Genomic DNA, 17,867 nt, shown 5'->3' on the forward strand with positions numbered 1-17,867 from the left:
TTTTGTCTAATGGAAGGGGATTTATTTTCACAACATTTTACGAAAGAACGTTAAAAGAGCTTTATTTAACTGCAAGGAGCAAGCAAGACAGAAATCAATTGGCACAAAACGCATGTCTGAGTGCATATATTTATTTGCATCTTGATCTTTCGACACATGGCGAGTTCGAGGATAGTGATAACCAAGGAACTTCCGTGAGTTGTGGCCCGAATTAAATTATGCGTTCCGCGCCTGCGTTCACAGTAAGAGGCCAGCCGAGGATGCCGTGGACGGACCCTCCAAGAAGCCGAAGAAGGAGGAGGCGGGCCCGGACCGCTCCAAGCTGAAGAAGCAGAGCCAGCTGGTGTTCGGGTTCCGGGACCAGCTGAAGAAGCTGGGGAAACGGGAGCTGCAACTGCTGCTGGAGGAGAACGATCAGGAGGTGCCCAGCGGCACGGAGCGGGTGAGGCGGCCTCCCGATTGACCCGCTGCTCTGGTGGCCATTTTGGCCCGGATCGATCCGAGAGATGTGCTTTGTGTATGACGTGTTTGTTGTGGACATAAGTTCTTTTGACATTAACATCACAGAGACTTACTTTGCTGTCACGGTGATATCACATTACTGACATCTGGTCTCTGGATGAGTCTCATCGGATATTGTTTTATCGGCTGTCTGGAAAAACGCGGTTATGTAAATGCAGTTTTGCCATAAGAATGTGCGTGATGGTGGGCTGACGTGTGACGCTAAGTAGAGCTTGTTCCAAATGACACCGCGTACTGTCCGTACTTAGCCTTTGTTCGGCTCAATGATGTGCAGTTAAATCAGGTACATACTTTCAGTATGCAAACGTGCAAGCAACTCTTTTCGTCATTCTCGCCATCGATTTCACCCTCGAGGTTTCTTATTTGTTGAGTCTTGCATGGCTTAGTCTGCTCCAGTAATTGTTAGTTTTCGACATGTACGGCATAATATCGATCTAATGCGTCTCCATCTTCCGTTTCTGATCAGATGCTGGACCGCCTCTCCGACGGGATGGCCTTTGGCGCCCTGCTGCCCTGCCCCCTCTGTAAGAACGGACAGCTGGTGTTCAGGTAAGGCCCGTGGGCGGCCGGACGGGCCAGGCGGGGATGACATGCGATCACTGGGAGGCTCGAGACGATAGAACCGTGTCCTATTCTGCTTTCATTTAGGTTCTTTGTGATTTGTTTGTTTAGCTTATTTAGCGGTGTGCCCGTTTGTGCTGTTATAACTAAGATCTTGATATCGTTGGTAAATTATTAGGAATGAAAATTTGTCCAATTCGTATTTTATCCTACTCGTTCAGTAATTGACCTAACTATTACCAACATCAAATGTCACGTTTCAACTGTCATTGCTGTGATATATGATGCATCTACTTTTCTTTGATTTTAATGTATTTGTATCTTTTCTTTTTCTGCCGCAATGTCCCTGTTTCAGCGGGTAAGGAAATAAGATAGCAATATTCATCATATCATGCGTGGAGCTGCCTAGTCATAGAAAATATTTTGATATAATGGATGGACTCGTTACGTTATCAGCTGTGAACAGCTCTTCATTAATTGGGAGGTTAACTTTGCGATCAATATGAAATGTAAGAGGACTGTATGTATATATTAGGACATATAAGCACTTATCCCATTCGATACCTGTGGTATGCTACTGCTTTTCGCATTCTACGCTTTCAAAGACGCGACGTTTCCTAACCTGGGAAATTATGTTTGTTCTGTGCGTTTCGCAAAATTTCCCGTCGCTGCTTAAGATGACAATCAGCATCTACAATGTCGTTGCATAACATCGTACATAATTTGGGGTCCCATTAGGAGGTAATTGGGCGATTCCATTACATGGTATAATCACGCCGTATGTGGATGAACACTGTCACGTTTTGTCAGGCGTGCTCGCTGCCACCGCCGTCAGCCCCTCCCCCCCTCCCCCTCCAGGAGTGGCGTGGGGTACCAGTGCGTGGGCCAGCTCACCGAATGGACGAAATGCACGAACGTGGTGAAGGTGCCCAAGCGGCGGCTCTTCAAAGTTCCAAAAGAACTAGCCGAAGAGTACCCGTTCCTCGCCAGCTACAAGTGCAAGCTGGGTGACCGTCTGATGGAGGATCTCGGGCAGACGTCGGCCACCATGCAGCAGGAAAAGGTGAAGGCCCAGCTGAACGCCACGCCGCTCACCAAGCTGACGTTCGCGGTGGCCGGGGATGTTGATGAAGAGGTCGTGAAGCGGGTGCAGAGGATGGGCGGCAAGCTGGCCAAGTCGGTGACGGCCCATGTGGCAGCGGTTATCTGCACAAAAGGTGAGTCGCAGATGGCAGTGTGGCCAGGCAGCTTCACTGACCCTGAGTGCGATGGGCTAACTTGGACCAGACTTCCTGCTGTTAAACGTTTCATGTGAACGTTTGACATGATTTTTATCAAAATGCTTTGAACGTTCAATGGTTTGAATGTTTGATATCATGCTTTGATATCAAAATGTTTTGAACGTTCAATGGTTTGAACGTTTGAAATCGATGCTTGAGTGCGTATAATATATCACAACCACAATAATTAATCACGACGTGAATAATGTATGCTATTATGTAGTTCGGTATGTTCTAATATCGCGCATTATTATTTCGTCGTCGCCCTAAACTCATAGTTATTATTAAATTTATGATGACTTTCCGCCTCACTGAGCTGTCCATTGCGCAGCCGCGTCGTCACCTGCCCCCTAGTACTACTCACCGCCCGGCCCCACGCCCACCCGTCCCTCAGCGACGATGGACGGGGGCCACAAGCTGCTGAAGGCGGCGCTGAAGCACTCGGTGCACGTCATCCCGCCGGAGGCAGTGGACAAGCTGAAGGCGGGCGCCGTATTCAAGACCATTGAGGAAACGAACATGGCCGACTGGGGTGGAAAGGTGGGTGTGGAACGACGTCGGTCTGTATAGTGCCTCTTCTTGGTTAATTGATTGAACGATGATGAGATCATTTTCAACAATTTGGTCATTCAGTGTGCTTGTATGTTTATTCAGTAGTATTTATTTAGTTGTTAATAAATAATTCGTTTCCAAGTTTTACTGTTTCTGATTGTACATAGTAATTTTTAGTTATCTTTTTTTCTTCTCGTAATGAAAGTTTCTCTGTGAATGGTATGCGGTGCACCTCCTGTAATACCGAAACGTATAATGGCACACTGCGCCGGGCGGTGCATACACCGCCTGTCCTGAGTCGTGGACAGGTGGCCACTCCTCGCCCGATATCAACTCAGACCTTCTGATGAGCTTCGAAGCCGGTAGAGCAGGCCGAGGCACAGATACGAGGTCAACAAACAAACCTGCCCTTCGCAATCGAATTACTAGTTATTGGCTATAAAGCTGTTTAGCTAAAAGTTGTCTAGGAAAAAAAGTTGTTTAGACGGTTGCTCTGTAGAGCTGATATCCATTTCAATATTGCAGGTGGAGGAGCGGCTGGGAGCAAAGGAGGAGACATTTAACAAGTCAGGAGCGTCCAAGAGTAAGTACCGAGACTTGTTAACCCGCGCCCCGTAGGGGGGGGGGCCGAAACGGCCCCCCCCCCCTGTCCTTTTCGGTCGATATCTCCTAAACGGCTGGAGATATCGCCACCAAACTTTCAGGACCCCTCCGGGCATCAATTTTACACATTGTGACCAAAAAAATTTCCAGAGGCTATGATAGGTTGGCCACAAATGACGTCAGAGTGACGTCATGTTCTGTCATTTTCGACCGAAAAAAGACCTTCGCGAGAAGACCTGTCAGGACTACAGCTTTGAAGATACAGAAAAATGATCAAGACATAAAAGGTGTAGAATTGACAGGGCTACAAAACTGCTATCTCGAATTTTTGAAATTTTAGAGTTTTGACCCCCAAAAATCAAAAAAGCATTTTTTTGGATATATTCGCCAAAAAATCCAAAAAAAATTTTGAGTTTCGAAAAAACCGGAATATATGTGATAGTGCCTACCGTCTTCTATCTACATACCAAATTTCAGATCGATACCTCGTTTTTTGGCCAAGTTATAGCGAAAAAACTGTTCAAAAATGATGACGTCAAATTTTCAAACTCAATTTTTGGCAATTCTAGAACTCGTAGAGCAAAACGAAGACCACCATTAGACTCCCCGTGACGAGCTGCATCGAATCGATACCCATTTTATGCAAAAATATCAACTTTGAAATTTGACCTAATTTGACCTGACCTTGACCTGACCTTCACAAAAACGTGACCTAGGCTGGCCCCAAAGGCTGCCTAACCCACATAATCGCATTTGTCATGTAAAATGGACCATAAAACATGTATCACATGACACATTCATATTGTGACCCCCGGTGACCTGACCTCGCTGTGACCTGACCTGGTATCAGTGACCTCAGATAGCAAAGTATGTGTTTGACGAACAATGTACCATCGATGGTTTTCAATAAATTACCAATTTACTCGCTTTCACAGCACATTTCTTGAATTGCCTGTGAACGGTGAAAATCTGACCTTTGACCTGACCTGTGACGTCATCGGTTTGACCTAGGTCAATGAAATTTGGTCACAAGGTAGTTCCCGGGTGGGGCTATCGAACGCCGTTTGAATTTTGAAAATCGGCCGGTAACTTTCCGAGATCTTAGGGGGGGCCGATACGGCCCCCCCCCCCTACGGGTGGTAGGGTCCGCCGGTAGCCCTACGGGGCGCGGGTTAATATTTGATTGGAGTGGGTTTTGTCTAGCAGATCACCGATTCAGCAGGCATGGTCATTGCATGGGATATTTATATTTCATCTCTCGTGGGCTTGTGCCTCTCACAGCAGCACTGTTGTCACAGTAATTGTGTACACGTTTACCACTTCAGATCATTAATAAAAGCTTCGCACTGTCATGTAGCTTTAGCATTGTTTTTCATCTCGTTTTCCTCCCACGTGGCAGGCATGTTCGACAAGAAGTCGATGACCAAGTCCCAGCGGGTGCGTCTGAAGGGCGGCGCCGCGGTGGACCCCGACTCTGGTCTGGAGGACGAGGCGCACGTGTACCAGTCGGGCGGGGACTTCCTGAACGCAGTGCTCAGTCAGGTGGACGCCGGCTCCGGTCAGAACAGCTTCTACAAACTGCAGGTGCTGCAGGCCGACTACGGCAGCAGGTGAGCCGGTGCCGCCGCAGGCTGGTGAAGTGTGAGGGGGCGGGGGGGGGTCGTGGTGATGCCGCCTCAGACAGTAGAGAGAGGCGTGACGATCGCAACCGAGTCGCTTCAGACGACGGGGAGGGGTAGCGGTCGCTTCAGACGGCAGCATGCAGGAGAGGGGGTGCCGGTTGCAGCCGAGCCTCTGCCAGAAATTGGCTGAGAAAGGAATAGCTGGAGTGATGATTTGAGCCTTGGCTCTTACTGTTTTCTAGTGTATTCTATATTTTCCTAATCGGTAATGGGCGACGGTTGTTTGTCATGGTAATAACCGCACTTTTTGCATTATTACGAGCGAGCGAGCGCAGCGAGCGAAGCGAAGTCTTTTCAATATAAGGGAGAAATCTCAGTATGAGCGGCCCGGCCCGGCCTGTAACGCTTTTGAGAGGCTTATATCTCAGCAACCGCTGGACCGATTGCCCTGCGGTCTTTTTTGCTGGGTAGCCCCATCCCTTCTACCCCGTAATTGACTACTTTTGAAAGATCTCAGTGACCGTCGTGGCACGTGCCACGTGAAAAGTCAAGGGTGTTCAAGCAGTTTTGCAAAAGTGGGGATTTTGAGAGGCCCATATCTCAGCAGCGGCTTGAGCGATCGTCTTGCGGTAATTTTTATAGGGTAGCTGCATCCCTTCTACCAAAGGTCGGATACTCTTGATCTATGTGAGTGACCCCCAGTGCACGTGCAAAATACAACAATAAGATGTGTCAAATTTGTTCCCATTTCAATAACTCGGTAATTACTGGGGCGATTTCGCTGAAACTTGGCATACAGGTAGGCACCCACCAGGCAATGCATTCCCATGTGTTGCGGTTAGGGTGCTACTGCACGTGCGCACGTGCAGGGGGCGCTTCCAGATCTCGAGAACGGCTGGGCCGATTGCGCTCAAATTTGGTACACGGTTGGGGACCGGTTAAGAGGGTGCCGTGCAAAAGTCAGTTTGGACCCCGTTTGCACGTGCGCACGTGCAGAATGCCGCTTCCAGATCTCAGGAACGGCTGGGCCGATTGCGTTCAAATTTGGCACACCGCCAGCAACCGGTTAGAAGGATGCTTTGCACAAGTCCGTTGGAAGTACCCTCTCGCCCTTCTGCACGTGCAGGGCTCACTATCTCGCTCGCTCGTCCTTCGCCCAAAAGGCGTTTTACTGGTTTTTGTATGTATTTTATTACGAGCGAGCGAGCGCAGCGAGCGAAGCGAGTCTTTTCAATATAACGGAAAAATCTCAGTATGAGCGGCCCGGCCCGGCCCGGCCTGTAACGCTTTTGAGAGGCTTATATCTCAGCAACCGCTGGACCGATTGGCCTGCGGTCTTTTGCTGGGTAGCCCCATCCCTTCTACCCCGTAATTGACTACTTTTGATACATCTCAGTGACCGTCGTGGCACGTGCCACGTGAAAAGTCAAGGGTGTTCAAGCAGTTTTGCAAAAGTAATGATTTTGAGAGGCCCATATCTCAGCAGCGGCTTGAGCGATTGTCTTGCGGTAATTTTTATAGGGTAGCTGCATACCTTCTACCAAAGGTCGGTTACTCTTGATCTATGTCAGTGACCCCCACTGCACGTGCAAAATACAAAAAGAAGAGGTACCAAATTTGTTCCCATTTCAATAACTCGGTAATTACTGGGGCGATTTCGCTGAAACTTGGCATACAGGTAGGCACCCACCAGGCAATGCATGCCCATGTGTTGCGGTTAGGGTTCTACTGCACGTGCGCACGTGCATGGGGCGTTTCCAGATCTCGAGAACGGCTGAGCCGATTGCGCTCAAATTTGGTACACGGTTGGGAACCAGTTAGTAGGGTGCCGTGCAAAAGTCAGTTTGGACCCCGTTTGCACGTGCGCACGTGCAGAATGCCGCTTCCAGATCTCAGGAACGGCTGGGCCGATTGCGTTCAAATTTGGCACACCGCTAGCAACCGGTTAGAAGGGTGCTTTGCACAAGCCTGTTGGAAGTACCCTCTCGCCTTTCCGCACGTGCAGGGCTCACTATCTCGCTCGCTCGTTCTTCGCCCAAAAGGCGTTTTACTGGTTATATGTTTCGTGAACGGCAGTTTATCGTACTACGTGGATGTATAAGGGCGGCGGTGATACAGTGGGCGATCTAGTGATCACCAACCAAAGACATCGAACCTGCCCCGTGTCAACGGCACCAAATGCCTACCCGCCCCGCGTCGACGGCCCCAACTGACCGCGATCGTCTTTCTCGCGATAGCATGTGGGTGTTCCGCGCCTGGGGCCGTCTGGGTACCACCGTGGGTGGCAACAAACTGGAAGAGTTCGACTCCATCCATGATGCCGTGCGCGAGTTCAAACGGCTCTACGAGGAGAAGACTGGAAACCGCTGGGAAGGCAGGAAGGACTTCCAGAAGGTGCCCGGTCGGTTCTACCCGATGGACCTCGACTACGGAGAGGTGAGTGCTGAGAGGAACGCTCCTTTCTTTGGCGAGCGCCTAGCTGAGACAGGGGCGACGTATTTGTCGTAATGAGCAGAGGTGTATTATAAAAGTGGTCTGGATATGAGTGGTCATGGTGTGGTTTAGGTGGATTGTGGAATTACCAGTTTTTGTTTGAATTACTAGTTGGCGAGTTTTGAATGGTGGCGACACCTACCAATATCTGAAGGATTATGACATCTACTTCGGCCTAGATCGGCTTGTGCTTTCGTGGTGCTTTCTACCAGCTGTAACATGCTCACCGTTGTGTGTTCGTTTGCCCGTCCACAGCACGAGGAGGCTATGAAGAAGCTGAGCGCTGAAGGCTCCAAGTCCAAGCTGGATAAGGCCGTCCAGGAGCTCATCTGTACCATCTTTGACGTCAATACGATGAAGCAGGCTATGGTTGAGTTCGACATCGACATGGAAAAGATGCCTCTCGGCAAGATCAGCAAGAATCAGATGAAGAAGGCGTTCGAGATTCTGACCGAGGCACAGGCACTGGTGGAAAAGAAGGGCGACCCGGCGGCCAAAGCGCCGCTCCTGCTGGACTGTTCCAATAGGTGAGAGCTGGTGGGTACGACACGGGGGAGTGGGGGAGAGAGGCGGGCGGACAGGCGGACGGATGGATGGACAGACGGACAGACGGACGGATGGACGGATGGGTGGCATACCTAAACGCAGAGGAAATAGCAGACTGATGGAAAGGCAGACAGACACTAGACACAAACAGACAAACAGACTAAATTGACAGGATGAATTAAGTTTATTTTCTCTAATAACTTGAGAATGTCATTGCTCTTTTGCCAATAATATTTAGGCTACCTAGACTATTTTACCTTATACCCTAAATAAATATTTCATGTTATTTACCTCTAGATCCTTTTGGTCGGAGCACCGTCGTACCTATTAGATGATATTGTGTTTCGTTGTTTGTATTGCCCATTTATACATAATGGTGCAATTACTACTCATTTTAATGCGACCTGACGTATCATCAGCCGTGTTTTGCTACGCGACATCGACATCTATCAACTCTATTATCATTTCACCATTTTCCATATTCTGCGCCGGAGTAGTTGACCAATAACCGCCCACTGGGCGTGCCGCCAGATTCTTCACTCTGATTCCGCACGACTTTGGCATGCAGAAGCCGCCGCTCCTGGACAATCTGGATATCATAAAGGTAAGCACTGCAGGTCGGCACCCAGAACCGGCGGTTCCCTCCCCCCAACCCCCCCCCCCCCCCCGGTACGATATGGATATCATAAAGGTAAGCGTGCTAGCCTGAAGAGGCTACCCCTCGACCCGGCAGCATTCTCTGCGATGGGTACGAGCGCCACACTCGTATATACATATCGTATAACCGTTTCGGTTAACTACATATGCCGTGAACTGTTAGGCCTGGCTACACTATGCGTTTTCCGCGTGCGTTTTTTTTTTTTTGCGAGTTCGCGTGATTTGCGGAATATCGTTCTAGAAAGAAACGACATTACGTTTTTGTTATATGTTTGTCATATAAAGTTTTAATTGCTATAAATGTTTAATTAACTTTTATATGAATATTAAAGAAGTTATATTAATAATAACTTTTTCTAGAACGATATTACGCAAAACACGCAAACTCACAAAAAAAAACGCACGCAGAAAACGCATAGTGTAGCCAGGCCTTTGACTGGAATGTTACATTCTAGTTTGAAGTCTATAAATATTTCAGTCAACCCCGAAACACACCATGATAGGTATTTACAGACTCTATAGGATATTACAGACCTGTAGTAATTTACCGACTTCGTCGACGCCTCATTTCCAGACGCCGGTCAACACCAAAGTGTTTGTATAACAGTGATTCCATTCTCCAGTCAATTTGCCAGCACACCGTATCTAAATCAGTATACACATATAGCAGCTATTGTCAACACCCGGCCTGCAGCCAACCCCGGGCACCGCCGTCTGAGGTGAATCGCTAAAACGACGTCAAAAATGGGCGGCGGACTCGAACCTGGCATTCCTAGAATTGGGAGGCTCAACCCGTCGGCCTGCTGGGTATGGTATCTGGCCGACCCGCCCGACAGGCGACGGTCGCTGTTCCCGGCCGGGGGAGGGAGCACCGCCGCGGGAGTTTGCAGATCCGGTAAACCCGCCTCAGGTAAACCCGCTGCCCGTGATTCCCGCCCGGCCGACCGCGGAGGATCTCATCCAGCATACGGACTTTGGATTGTTGTATTTGGTTAAAACTGTGCCAGAAATCGTGCAATTTTTTTCTTTTTGGATAGTTTTCGCTTAGGACTGTGGATGTGAACGATATTAGGATTGGAGTTTCATTGGATAATTGAGTTCCAGGCTCACACTTTGATGCTATTTTACACACATTTGTTTTTTTTTAACTCGCATTGCTTACTCGATAAAATAGTTGATACATTTTGATCAATATCTCTTAAACCCTGAACATTTGTTGGTTATGCTTCACGGTGGAATGAAGGAGCATATTACGTAAAGGTTTCACCATATGCCATCATACGCCACCCGCTGGGTGACGAAGTCGCCCTGGGTTTCATCCGGCAGCATCCTCTTTTATTCAGTCATAACCTCCAGTCCATCAGTTTTCCTGTGATATATTCATCTTACTAGTATAACGTATCTTATCTAGTCTTAGCCTTTTTTAGTTCGTTAGTTCTCTGTTGCGACATACTTGCTTTACCAATTACCAGCATAACATGGGCGCAAATGACCACCGCAGTCGACTTGCCCTAAAGCCCTGATAAACAAACAAACAAGCAAACAAACTTAAAGGTTTCCATTTGTTGTCTTGCCTGCCTTTATAATAAAAAATACCGTTAAGCTATAACATTTGACATTTGTAAGATTTTTTTTAAACGATATCGTCTCAACCGACCCTGCTCTGAAACACGTCACATTTAAGTATTGGTGCGTTACAGACAAAGACTGTTGTTTGTTTGTTCCTTTGCTTGTTTGTGTGCTACCCGATAGCCATGACAAACAGTTTAGCTCTAATGCTTTACGAAAGCAAAAATGCAAATATGTATTGGAATCCAAGAAACTACAGTGCTGCTTTGACCTGAGCAATGCATCAGTGCTTGTCGACCAGCTGTCCTAATCGTAAATTGATTGATGTGCAGCATGACATTTTTTCGGTCAGACTGTTACTTTGAGGTCAAATATGCATCGTTCACCGCGCCTGATTAGAGAAGCACAATGAGGTCGACCTCGAAGTATGTAAAGACATATAGTTCATTAAAAAGCTGTGCGTAAAAAGTACAACTTTTTTAACCCTCGCCTATATTGGTGTTCTCACAGCCACTTTCGTTTGGCTGTGGATCGATCGGGCCTCGGGGTCGATCGAACCCCCTCACAGCCATTCGGCACCTAATCGAGCTAGAGCTTCGTGGAAAAGACGAGCGTGTTGCCCGTGACCGGGAGAAGCGGATGATATCCAATGTTAAGGTCTTAGGTCATTGGTTGACCTTGATCTAGTTCAGGTCAATGACCCAAATGTCGGGAAAATCGGGACCTGCTAGAACTTCTTGAAGTCAAGCTTTATGGGAGTTTCAGAGTCCTAATTTCGAATTTCGAATTTGCTTCGAACCAAGATGATGTATTCAGACATTTTATCTCGTCTTACGTTGGTGGAACGAGCAGGTAAATCCATCCAGTTCTGCTGGATACCGAGTCATGTGGGCATAAGAGACAACGAGCTTTCCGACGCGGCCGCAAGACGCGCGGCCGTGGCCCCCTGCCTCCGTCGTTTGCCTTTGCCGGCTCGCGATTTTTATCCAGCCGTTCGATCTTTTACGATGTTTAGCTGGCAGACAAAGTGACGTCTCCATGGATCCGAGAAGCTGCGATCTTGCTTCGTTCTCGAGATCTCGGGGGGGGGCGGTCATCCGCCCCCCCGTCGTTTCTAAGTTGGCGCAGACCCCCGTCGGTGCGCGGGTTAAAGGTAGTGTGCCACCTTCCAATGATTTCCCATTTTATTTTTCCTAGGATAAGAGGCTTCTGTTTTTACCTAATATCGCAAAAAAATGGGCCTAGAATAGTGCTTTTTTCGCCTAAAAGTTTATCGGTTTTTCGATATGTATGTATAACAACTGTAGTGGGCTGACCTGCAAACAGGCGTCGGCAACAATCGCGAATGCGGCGCACATGTGACAATAAGCAAAGGTCATTATAGAGTTACGACGTACGGGAATGAGTTATCAGCTGTCTAATCGTAGACAACACAATGTCGAATTTAAACTGTAAGCCTGTATTGGTATTGTTTCTTAAATTTGGCTGTCGAACATTAATTTATGGTTTGAAATATTATTTTATGTAAAATAAATGATATGAAACAGCCGTCTCTAAAGTTATGACCCCATCTCACCACATGAAAGTGGCAGAACTGACAATGATCAGCTGACGCATTTTTCTTGGCCGAAGTCAGAGCGCGCGGCCCGACGCACCACCACCGCACCACAAAGTATGAGCAGAAGCCGCGCCCAAAGCCAGGGCCCCGGTAACGTGAGGTAGCCGAGTCGGGGCAGCGTGCGCTGACCCAAGTCGGGGCCGCGGCTTTGGGCGCGGTCTACCGCATCCCCGCGGGCAGCCCCGGGCTATCACATGACACCGGGAGGACGCGCGGCCCCGGCTTGGGTCAGGGCACGCTGTCCCGACTCGGCTACCTCACGTTACCGGGGCCCTGGCTTTGGGCGCGGTCTACCGCACCACCTATCAGGCGTGTTCGAAACCGCAGGAGATGATGATGAACGGGTTTATCGAAACGTGATTGGATGAGCCTATCGGTAATAGCGATTTCAGTGTGTGCATTTATTGTTCATAGTGGTGTGAAATGTGGTTGGGGTACGACCGACAACCCGTCGGGGCGAATTTCACACTGGGGTACTCAAAATTTGAAGAATTTAAGACGCTTCCATGAGTTTTGAAGGTATGGATAAGTTCTAAAAATCCGGTTCTCCTTATCTGGGCCATTAACTCCATACGGTCCAGGAAAGCTGGCACACTACCTTTAAGGAGAAATAACTCAATAGTCACTGGCCAGTCAGTGATAAACTTTTTTTTTTACAAATTACGCATCATCGTTTGTTCTTAAAACATGCAAACTTCTGTGAGAAATGCAACAAAATATACTGCAATAAACAAGAGATGCCACAGCTTCTAACTTATGGTCCGAGCCCGGAGTCGAGGCAGCTTGACCGGCTTGACCGACTCCGATTCCGATTTCTTGTTCCTGCCACAACTCGCGAATCACTCACATTCTCTTAAAGGTAGTGTGCCAGCTTTCTTGGACCGTATGGAGTTAATGGCCCAGATAAGGAGAACCGGATTTTTAGAACTTATCCATACCTTCAAAACTCATGGAAACGTCTTAAATTCTTCAAATTTTGAGTACCCCAGTGCGAAATTCGCCCCGACGGGTTGTCGGTCGTACCCAAACCACATTTCACACCACTATGAACAATAAATGCACACACTGAAATCGCTATTACCGATATGCTCATCCAATCAAGTTTCGATAAACCCGTTCATCATCATCTCCTGCGGTTTCGAACACGCCTGTTAGGTGGCTTCTGATGCTCGTCGAGGTCGGAATTTCCAAATACGCGTGGTGCGTCGGGCCGCGCGCTCTGACTTCGGCCAAGAAAAATGCGTCAGCTGATCATTGTCATTTCTGCCACTTGCGTGTGGTGAAATGGGGTCATAACTTATAAGACGGCTTTTTCATATCAATTATTTTACATAAAATCATATTTCAAACCATTAATAATGTTCGACAGCCAAATAAAAGAAACAATACCAATACGGGCTTACAGTTTAAGGCTCGACATTGTGTTGTCTACGATTAGACAGCTGATAACTCATTCCCGTACGTCGTATGGTCGTAACACTATAATGACCTTTGCTTATTGTCACAAGTGCGCCGCATTCGCAATTGTTGCCCGACGCCTGTTTGCAGGTGAGCCCACTACAGTTGTTATACATATCTAAAAACCGAAAAACTTTTAGGCGAAAAAGGCACTATTCCAGGCCCATTTTTGATTTTTTTTTTTGCGATATTAGGTAAAAACAGAAGCTTCTTATCCTAGGAAAAATAAAATGGGAAATCTTTCAAAGGTGGCACACTACCTTTAAGTTGCCCGCACCTCGAACCGAACCGGACACGCAGCCTCGGCCGCATTGCCCCAGGCACCACCATCCGCCACCTGCTGGGCGCAAAATGACCACCGCAGTCGACGCGCCCGTAAACCATAATAAACAAACAAACAAACAAACAAACAAACAACTCGCGAGTCAGAAATTGATGGGACGCTAGAAAGTATAGATAACGACAGGACAGGAAGGAGTACCATGACATCTCAGAAAGACTTGACTATGAAACTGCCGTGTGTCCTGCAAATTTTTGTAATCCTGAAACCCCCATCATGATTTTTCCCGAAAGTTGCGTCGCTTAAAGAGTTCGGTGTCTGCAGGCGTGTAGTTAGTTACTTGTATCATCTCATCCATGGTTACGGTTTAGGTATGGTGATAAAGACTTTTGGTGAAGAAAGCATTACCTACTACGAACAATGTTTGCGGGCATTCTTTGCAACGATATTCGAGCCTTCGGCTGCGGCTCAAGAAATGGTACGTGTATCGTTTATAATCCTCGAGCTTTACTGACCTAACATTATTTTATTAATCGCATTTCTCTTGATGACTTAAATCAGTAGTGTCATCCACAAAAGTCCATTCTACTGTCAATGGGAGGAACAGGCTGAGGCTTGTATCGGTAATTTATGCAACATTATGTGTGATTGCCAACAGAGCTGAGCAGCTAATGTGCACCGACAGACCAGGCTCGTCTTCCCACGTCCCCCTCCCCCCCCCCCCCCAGACAAGCATCCGAACGATCTATTACATAGGTCATTACGAGCGAGCGAGCGCAGCGAGCGAAGTGAGTCTTTTCAATATAACGGAAAAATCTCAGTATGAGCGGCCCGGCCCGGCCTGTAACGCTTTTGAGAGGCTTATATCTCAGCAACCGCTGGACCGATTGGCCTGCGGTCTTTTTTGTTGGGTAGCCCCATCCCTTCTACCCCGTAATTGACTACTTTTGATACATCTCAGTGACCGTCGTGGCACGTGCCACGTGAAAAGTCAAGGGTGTTCAAGCTGTTTTGCAAAAGTAGTGATTTTGAGAGGCTCATATCTCAGCAGCCGCTTGGGCGATTGACTTCCGGTAATTTTTGTAGGGTAGCAGCATCCCTTCTACCCAAAATAGGATACTTTCGATGCATGTGGGTCACCCCCAGTGCACGTGCAAAATACAACAATAAGAGGTGCCAAATTTGTTCCCATTTCAGTAACTCGGTAATAACTGGGACGATTTCGCTGAAACTTGGTATACAGGTAGGCACCCACCAGGCAATGCATTCCCATGTGTTGCGGTAAGGGTGCTACTGCACGTGCGCACGTGCAGGGGGCGTTTCCAGATCTCGAGAACGGCTGGGCCGATTGCGCTCAAATTTGGTACACGGTTGGGGAGGGGGACCAGTTAGTAGGGTGCCGTGCAAAAGTCATTTTGGACCCCGTTTGCACGTGCGCACGTGCAGAATGCCGCTTCCAGATCTCAGGAGCGGCTGGGCCGATTGCGTTCAAAATTGGCACACCGCTAGCGACCGGTTAGAAGGGTGCTTTGCGCAAGCCCGTTGGAAGCACCCTCTCGCCCTTCCGCACGTGCAGGGCTCACTATCTCGCTCGCTCGTTCTTCGCCCAAAAGGCGTTTTACTGGTGTAGCAATAAGTGAAGCTACTGAGGACGCATCTGAGCGTGTTGTCCTCCGCCTTCCTACAGGAGAAGGTCGACATGGTGTCCAGCCTGATGGACATCGAGCTGGCCTACAGCCTGATGAAGGCGGCCGACAAGATCCAGTCGGCCGAGCACGAGGATCCCGTGGACACTCACTACAAGAAGCTGAACGCCGACATCACCGTGCTGGAGCGGGACTCGGAGAAGTTCCGACTGCTGGAGACCTACATCAAGAACACGCACGCGTCCACCCACTCCAACTATACGCTGGAGCTGGAGCAGGTGGGAGCGGGAGAGGGGCTCGGAGGGATGGGAAGAGGGACCGGTGGGAAGGGGAGAGGAGCTCGGAGGGATGGGAAGAGGGACCGGTGGGAAGGGGAGAGGGGCGCGGTGGGAACGGAAACTAGACTGCGAATAAGGCCACTGGTTAACACTTACATAATTGCTCAGTTCACTTGTCTGGTTAAAAACATGATCAGAGGCCAGTTTTACCGACAGAAAAATAGCCGCCTGCCATTTTTTGCCTTAAGACCGCTTCACACACGGAGCGTAAACGCGATGGGCACGTAAGCGGATAGGGCTTTACTGTTTACTGTATGTGAAGCGGTCTTGAGGCAAAAAAAAAAAAAAAAATCCGGCAGGCGGCTATTTTTCTGTTGGTAAAACTGGCCTCTGGTTTACCCTCCCAAACTGACCGTATGTCGCACCGACCCGTCTACGTTCGTTCACCGCCGTTCGTGATCTATCGTCAGGTGTTCTGCGTCAGCCGAAAGGGCGAGGCCACGCGCTACAAGCCGTTCAGCAAGCTGCACAACAGAAAGCTGCTCTGGCACGGCTCGCGTCTCTCCAACTTCGCCGGCATCCTGTCCCAGGTGAGCGAGAACAGGGAACTCCGAAATGGGAAAAAACGATCTCTTGTTAGATATGCATGCATTTGATTTTGATTGCAGTTGTATGTAAATGTGGATGTGTTATGTATAACTTTGTTGTAGTTGTGATCGCTTCAGTCCATACATTAATGCACTCCCACCATAGAAAGTGACTGAAGTGAAACAGCAGTTAGTGGGATCGAATTGTGATTTTTATATCTTGCCACCGTCCTCACCTCTCGGACTGATGATTAGAAAACACTTGAGACATGACAGTAAATGCCCGTCACACAGTGGAACCCTGTGGGACCTGTTCATTAAGCACCAGGGTAACTAAACACGATCGATACCCTGTCACCGATCCCGTCGCATCAAACGCATCAAACCGGGGCTCATTCGATCCATTCAATCACCAGGGTCACTAGGCTGCAGTGGAAAACATTACTCCATTGCACCGCGCTAAGCCCCGCCTACTTATGGCGACTGACTGTCCGCTGATTGGAGCGATTCAATCCAAGGTCATTGATGGGCGGAGCTTGAGCGCTGCAAATAATGGGCTGTCCTTGCAGGGTATCCAATTATTATTATTATTATTATTGTTTATTCAGCATCGTCATGCGACAAAAAGATACATACCCCCCCCCACCCCCACCCACCCACACACACAGTTAATCAGCACTCAGGAGGTTAGTAGTCTTAACAGGCGCCGCGAGGCATGACAGTTGCTTGCCAAAACCATCTTCAAACTGTCTATAAGACCACTTTCTTGGAGTGGTGCCCGGACTATGTCGTGATCGACGTACCCAGCAGCGATGTGCATGATAGCGCCGAAGTTCCCACCACACAGATTATATACGTGGCCAATAAACGACCCATCCAACTGCTCGGGGTACGTAGCAAGTCTGGCCAGTCCAGTGACGTAGGCTTGGCGAAGACGGTGGTCAGCGCGGAAAGCATTACGGAATGCGCGGAGGGCATCACCTCGCAGCACCTCACCGATGCGAGGCACCCCAGCAGCAATCAAAAGAGCCGTATGGTGCGCAGAACGCGGCAGACCCAGCGCTGCCTTGATCAGCGAAGCCTGTCGCGAGTCTAGACGCTCAATGTCGGCGGAACTGAGGGGAGCCGTCTCACAGCCGAAGGTCAGTGCCGGCAGCACTACTGTCTTCCAGAGGAAGATTTTGTCAGCAGCAGTCAGGCGGTTGGTGAAATTGCCCAGGGGTGTGAGGCCATAGAATGATGCACAAGCGCGCCTGATGCGCTGAGCCACGTGGCTGTCTGTGCTGAGGCTGTCATTGTTCAGTATTGTTCTGACAAATCTCTCAAATCTCATTCCTCATCGCTGCGAGGCCGTAACAACTCTTGGCCATAACGCACAAATCTTCTCATCGGTCTTTGGCACACTTTATTTTGCCACATCAACCACAAACAACCATCCAGCCACGAGACCAAGGCAAGTAATGACAAAATCATATGAATCAACGTTGAAACACGAAGTAATGCATATATGACGCGGCTGCGTCAAACAAAGTGAAAATTCGGCAAAGTTCCCGGATGTTGGACTAAACCGCTGCATCTGCTAAACAGCTGCAAAT

At 48.7% G+C, this 17,867-nt stretch overlaps 1 protein-coding gene across 2 annotated transcripts in view; it reads left to right on the forward strand.

Moving 5' to 3' along the window:
- LOC122379203 (poly [ADP-ribose] polymerase 1-like) overlaps positions 1 to 17,867 on the forward strand; it is a 40,937-nt gene that overhangs the window by 6,519 nt on the left and 16,551 nt on the right. For both annotated transcript variants that reach the window (XM_043361200.1, XM_043361201.1), the window contains exons 6-16: positions 244 to 442; positions 989 to 1,071; positions 1,942 to 2,300; positions 2,758 to 2,903; positions 3,441 to 3,498; positions 4,918 to 5,128; positions 7,378 to 7,576; positions 7,889 to 8,160; positions 8,711 to 8,783; positions 15,449 to 15,685; positions 16,156 to 16,275. In XM_043361200.1, the coding sequence (XP_043217135.1) occupies positions 244 to 442; positions 989 to 1,071; positions 1,942 to 2,300; positions 2,758 to 2,903; positions 3,441 to 3,498; positions 4,918 to 5,128; positions 7,378 to 7,576; positions 7,889 to 8,160; positions 8,711 to 8,783; positions 15,449 to 15,685; positions 16,156 to 16,275 (1,957 nt within the window). The remainder of the gene's footprint in view (positions 1 to 243; positions 443 to 988; positions 1,072 to 1,941; positions 2,301 to 2,757; positions 2,904 to 3,440; positions 3,499 to 4,917; positions 5,129 to 7,377; positions 7,577 to 7,888; positions 8,161 to 8,710; positions 8,784 to 15,448; positions 15,686 to 16,155; positions 16,276 to 17,867) is intronic.

The sequence above is a fragment of the Amphibalanus amphitrite genome, unplaced genomic scaffold, assembly GCF_019059575.1.
Source record: "Amphibalanus amphitrite isolate SeventyFive unplaced genomic scaffold, NRLGWU_Aamphi_draft 000073F_arrow, whole genome shotgun sequence".
In the NCBI taxonomy this organism is placed as follows: Eukaryota; Metazoa; Arthropoda; class Thecostraca; order Balanomorpha; family Balanidae; genus Amphibalanus; species Amphibalanus amphitrite.